This window comes from Octopus bimaculoides, chromosome 9, assembly GCF_001194135.2.
Source record: "Octopus bimaculoides isolate UCB-OBI-ISO-001 chromosome 9, ASM119413v2, whole genome shotgun sequence".
Lineage (NCBI taxonomy): Eukaryota > Metazoa > Mollusca > Cephalopoda > Octopoda > Octopodidae > Octopus > Octopus bimaculoides.
In genome coordinates, this window is record NC_068989.1 from 68312373 (window position 1) to 68319133 (window position 6761).

At 35.5% G+C, this 6761-nt stretch overlaps 1 protein-coding gene across 1 annotated transcript in view; it reads left to right on the plus strand.

Moving 5' to 3' along the window:
* Positions 1–6761, plus strand: part of LOC106868044 (feeding circuit activating peptides) — a 43499-nt gene that overhangs the window by 3890 nt on the left and 32848 nt on the right. The window contains exon 3 of the mRNA XM_052970922.1: positions 1356–1419. Coding sequence (XP_052826882.1) covers positions 1356–1419 — 64 coding nt within the window. The remainder of the gene's footprint in view (positions 1–1355; positions 1420–6761) is intronic.

Genomic DNA, 6761 nt, shown 5'->3' on the forward strand with positions numbered 1-6761 from the left:
AGAGAGAGAGAGAGAGAGAGAGAGAGAACGAAAATGATTCTCCGAATTTAAAAAGATTTGAATAAATGCATTAATGCATGCTCTTGTAGATCTATGAGATTTGACTTTCCAAAAGAAAAATTTTAATATGGCAGCTACGGATTTTCAGATAGCCATTGTTAGAAGAAATGGGTGTAGAGTATAAACAAGGGCCATGATATCTTTACATAATGTCAGTAACGCGAAGAGAATGGGTGACTGAGTGGGAAATACGACACACGACCAGCCAAGTCGGAGGAAAATAGTCTGCAATGTACAGTAGGAAAGGCAGAGGAAAGAGATCGATGGTTTCTATGTTTATTAGTTGGGTGGTGTTTAATACTCTTAGATTGATTAAAATTCAAATTTTGAACATTAAAGATTGTTTTACCGATTATATTATTCAGTGTTTCAGGTTGCGCTATACAGAAGGTAGACAAAGCAGAGATGGGAGATCTGTTGGTTAGAGATTAATATATGCTGATGACGGTTTTCATTATGATTTGTTGGGTGGCGTATAATATACCAAGCTGTACACAGTTCTGATTTGAAACGTTAGATATAGGCTTCCTTTCGCCTTCATTCAGAGTTTTGTACGGAAACGGTTGTAAGAGATCAAATGGTTGTACACTTGCTTTTATTCAGAGTTATGTACGGAAATCGTTGTTAACAATCTTGACAGAGTAAAATAAATTAATTTCTACGCTGCAAAACAAATATATTTTAAAATCTGAATTGCATATATCGTTGGTGATGTTCTTGCGATTGTTTAGGCTGAAATAATTTCCGGTTGAACAGTAATCAGAAGCCCTCTGTGACCCCTATTTCGTTTCAGAAATAGTTTACCACAGACTATATTATAAAAGGACTTCCTTATTTGCAAAGACAGTTATTTGCAGTTTGAGACAGATGGGGCTATTATTTCTATCAGTTGGATCGATTATGTACACTCTTTCTTATATCAGCAGTGTTAGTGTAAATAAATTAGATAACATGACATTTCTTTGCATCACGAATGTATAACAAAAGATAGAATTTTTTTTAGTTTAGAAGCAAAAATCTTATGAATATTTATTTCTAACAAAGCTTCAGTTTTAATGGGATGAATATAATCAATTAACTTGTCTCTATCTCCACTACTTCCTTTGTTCATATTCTATCAATCCTGAAAGATAAAATGGTAGATTCTGGTAAGATGGCTTAAAGCCAGAGCATAAATGGCTGTAACTAAAATCTACAAGATATTTGTCCGACGCGCCATTGCTTTTGCCAATTTACCGTGATTATATTAATTACTATGAAATTCAAACATTGACAAATTATTTCACATTTTGTAGATGTAATGTCAGTTTCATCGTGTTTGAAGAACATGATAAAGAGCGGCGTTCTCCGAATGGCTGTGTAAAACGATCCTTGACGCTACAGGGCTTTCTTCTCTGCTTGTGGTTTGTAGTTTTGAAGTGAGATTCAGTCCGTGCAATCTGATCCCACCCTTTAGACTTGGAGATCTGACCCCAGTAAGACTATTAAACACCACCCTGCGGTGGCCAGCAGACTATAGGTTTTACATTAGAGGGACTTCTCCGAGATGAAATTTCTTTCAAGTCTAGAGAGATTCACTTACCCTGAAGTTGCTGAATGTCAAAGAGGCAACCAAATCACGCGTTGGACTCTACCACTTGATTTGCTGCAAGGGTTGACTCACCTAGCCTTTTCCTTCCCCAAGGCTCTCAAAAGTGTGCTAACTATGCTGGGACACTGACGCGCGCTACTGCTCCAGATCAGAGAAGACCTAAAAATAACACATTCTAAGCGGTGGTTCCACACTACTCAAAACCTTGGTACTTTTGAACCAGGGCTCCACAATTGGATGCAGTTTAAAGTCATACGCAGGGCTGTAGGAGATAATAGTTGATTAAACGGACAGAAATTCTTGAGCGGTTCTTATCTTATCTAAAAGATAGAATGAAAGGAAATAGGCTTTACAGTGAGACAAACTCGGAACATAAAGTGATGAAGCTAAATATTACAATACATTCGGAAATGTGATGCAGTAATTTACAATCATTGTATCATTTAATATGGGAAATAAAAATCGTATTTAACACTACTCAGAACTGAATTTATTTGTAACTTACGTGTTCTTTGAGTAACACATTCTTAATTCTATAATAAAATTCCGTTCTTGTTATAGGGTTGCATTTATTCATTTATTTATTTACTTTTTATATGAAACCGACAAGCAGACGTAGGCTCACATAAATTCTATCTGCAAAAAGGTTCCATTTTGAAATCTTAACAACATTAAATCATTTATAGTGAAAGCATTCACGAGGAAAAGATACCTTACATACTCTCAAGAACCTTTCCATGTGTAAAAGAAAAATCATTAGAAGATTTTGAAAGTACACTACAATTGTTCTACTAAGGTTCACATTGGATCGGGATTCAAATTAGGAAGTTGGTATAGTCTCCATGACTCTCCAGCAGTATATATATTACCAATTACTAATTCCCCACTTAAATATATTGAGCATCTATATAAGTGCTTATTCAATAATTTTCAGTCGTCATATAGGATGTTAAGGCATTATGGAGAATAACACGAATAGATTCAAGAGATATTGAACAAGATTGGTGAAATGTATTTCAGACGTAAATTATAAATGTTGAATTTATGGAGAGCATGTTTATCTCAAGAAACTGGCGCCAAACTTTCGCGCGCACACACACACATGCACACACACACACACACGCGAATATATGCATATCATATTTTATATCATATTACATTATGTCATATATTATATTTAGCTGAGCCAGTCTCTCGCTATTCTGAAGTTTCTCCTATGTTCACAATAATGTTTAGCCTGATCCAGGATAGCAAGAGTGACTTAGCCATAAAAAAATATTAACCTCTGCTATGGATTTGATAGAGGTGCGGCTGTGTGGTAAGAAGTTTGATTCCCAACCATATGGCTCCGAATTCAGTTCCATTGCGTGTCTTCTATCAAAGCCTCGTGCCGCCCAGAGTCTTGTGAGTGGACTTGTTTGACGGAGAATGAAAGCACGTCCTATATATATATATATATATATATATATATATATATATACAGAGAGAGAGAGAAAGTGAGAGAGAAATAGATAGATAGATAGATAGATAGATAGATAGATAGATAGATAGATAGATAGATAGATAGATAGATAGATCTGTCTATATGCGCCTTTATGTGCGTGTCCCTCACTACTGCTTGACATATATATACACACTCAAAATGTTTGTGTGTTGAACCTAAAGTGACTGGTTGGTAGAATCATGAGGACGTCGGTTAGATTACGGTAATCATTCTGTTAGATTTCGTTCTCTATTCAGATCTTGCTGAGGTCAGCTTTGCTGTTAATCTTTCCGTTGTCGATAAATAAAATACCATTCCTGTGCTGGTGTCGAGTCTTCTCGCACGTTCTCTTTCTCTCTCTTCCTCTCATTTCCTAACTTTCTTCAGGAAGAAATCGAATTTGGTCAGATCTGAAGAGAGATGGGCTTGAGCAGGTCTAAAATATACGCAAAACATACCGAATATCACTATGACACTCAGCAATAAAATTCAATTCCTGTTATAGGGTTGGTTTTATATATTTAATTATTTAATTTTTCTCTTTCTTCTTGTATGAAACCGACAAAGACACCATCAATGAGTGGATGAACCCAAAGAAAGGGCATTGTGTGTATGTGTGTGTGTGTGTGTGCACGCGTGTGTGTGCGTGTGTGAGTGTCTTTGAGTGTGTAGGCGTGTGTACGAACGGGGGAATTTGTCTGTATGCTCGTGCGCATGCTTACGTAGGCGTTTACATTTGTTCAGTGAGACGAACTTCTTTGAAAGAGATGAAGACGAACGAGATGTTATTATACACACATACAGACACATCTGTATGTGTTTGTATATATATATATATATATATATATATATATATGCGTGCGCGTATGTGCGTGTGTCTACATATACATAGATATGTAGGTAGACTAATTACTTCAACAACATATGCTTATGTATATATATATATATATATATATATATATATATATAATATATACAAACAACACACTCACACACATATACAGCATATGTTATTCAAGTAATTAGTGTATATGCAGATGTTTTACATAGCATAGCAAAATAATAGATGAATATAGAATTAGTTCATTGTCATTTAGAAGATATTATTCACTCTCCACATGCGCATTGATCTCATCCGTTGTCAGGTCAGTAACTAAGGCAAGCGACGAATTGGAATACAAGCACACAACTAGAGTCGTTACGTGAATCATAAACCGGTAGAAATTAAAGAAAAATGTAGACATGCGTGTATACATACACCGAAATGCACACACATGTACATATGTATGTAACGCATAGCGAAAAAGTGTTGGATAGCTAGAGAGAAAGACAGATAGCTAACTAGCTACGTAGACCTTTATCTCTCGCTGTCATTCTTTCTTTCTCTCAATCTCTCTTCCAGTTTCTCTATCTTTCTCTCTTTTTGTCTATATATATATATATATATATATATATATATATAATTTTAATACTCCTGCTTATGAAGTATTTCATTAGCGTAAATACCAGCGTTTACGCCATCTTGTTCATTAATGAAACTTTAGAAAAAGTACTAAAAAGTAAATATTTTAGCAAAGACCTGCAAATATAGAAATATAGCCGTTTACGCTTGATATGCAAACTTGGCAGAAAGGAATTAAAAGTGTTTAGCCAATATCTGATGAAGGCAACAAAATACGTTTTCACCTTCTTCCAAAAATCGGAGTCTGTTAGCTTGGAATCCTATACACAGAACGATTTTTTTTATGTAAATACTCGCTGGTGCTATAGCGATCTTTCTTATACTCCTTGTTCTACTTCTATGCAAACCATGTGATATTTCTACCATGTGGCATTAAGCTGGTTCCATAAGTGCTAATAGTTTTTCACACATAATATATCCTTTCCGTCCATTATGCTTCTTGATTTTGTTTCAGTTCAGATGTGATGTACCTTGCACGGAAGTATTATGTAATCTTACGCGACTATTATGTGTAAGCACTTGAAATGCGTTCAAGCGCCTCTTCACTTAGAAGTACTACTTGATGAAGGCCAGTTATAATCATAATGTACTATTGTTTTCTGAAAAGTGCACCATTACCTCTACATAATAATAGCCGATATAAACGTTGGTTCGTTGGTTCGTTGATTGGTTGCCAGAGTGATTTCTCCAGATATATTTCATAGTGTATAGAGACACAGGGGAGTGAGAGAGAGTAACTGAGATACAAATAGCTAACATGAGAGGTGCTGTATGAATGCTTATACTTGGCTTAGTAGCAAGCAATGAAGAATGCTACCCACAATGAAGAAAACTATAGAGGAGGTGGAGGAGGAGACGACAGAGTGACAATATGAGAAGTTATTCAAACGAGAAATTAGTTTTATTTAATTTTATTTTAATACAACAAATATTTCTTTTGAAAATTAGTATTCATTTCATCATTTTCGATAAGCACCAATACATTTGATAAAAATTAAATTATAATTATCTTATGTATGCCATATCTCTTGATATTACCCATAGTGACAAAAGTATACTTCCAAAGCTATGCATTATATGACAGGTTACACTATTGTACATTTTGATAAGTAGAGACGAATATAGTTGAGTAAACCATTTGTAATTTATTAGTCAAGTCAATGACGAAAACCTCCAATTCTGTCAATTCATGTTTCTGATTTATGATTTATCAATCCATTTCATCAAAACAACCGCAATCTATTCGACCGAGTTTTAAACAAGTCTATACCAGCTCCACCAGAGTTGATTCATATCTAGTACCTATTTCTCAATTGTATTAAATATATAGATATCCTTAATGCGCTGTATTGAATTCGTTGATATAGCACAAGGTTCGCTTGCTTCACTTGTTTTTCTCTCATTAACTATTAAAGACATAAGGCGGCGGGCCGGCAGAAACGTTAGCACGCCGGGCGAAATGCTTAGCGGTATTTCGTCTGCCGTTACCTTCTGAGTTCAAATTCCGCCGAGCACGACTTTCGAGATCGATAAATTAAGTACCAGTTGCGTACTGAGGTCGATCTAATCGACTGCCCCCCCCCCTCCCCGAAAATTTTTTATCTTGTGCCTAGAGTAGAAATGATTAACTATTAAAGACATGTTTTAATTCGTAATAAACGTTCATCATGTCATTAGACATTCTGCTACAGTAAAACAAACATAAGATAATCGCAACTGAACTAGTCTGATCTATCGAATGAATTAAACAAGATTTGTATCCAGACCTGTTGCAAGCACAATAATTTCTCGATTCAGCTGCTCATTTTCGCTTGCATGTGACATGTTTTATTGCTATAGACATCGTGTTCATGAGCTAAGACTTATTTTGTTAACGTCTTGTGCCTGACTCATAACATTCAATTTTAAAGTCAAGTTTAATACATAGTCACCACTCTCCATGGTTACGTGTATCTTTCATCTCTGCTTAACACAGCGCAAACTGCTGACGAATACTATCCCTATGAACCTCTATAGTCAGGAAATATAGTTGCAGTTTTAGTATCGCTATTAGAAGTAGTAGTAGTAGTAGTAGTAGTGGTGGTAGCTGCAGCAGAAGCGATGATAGATGTATTTTAGTAGTAGTAATTTTGTAAGAATGGTGGTGGTGGTGGTGGTGGTGGTGG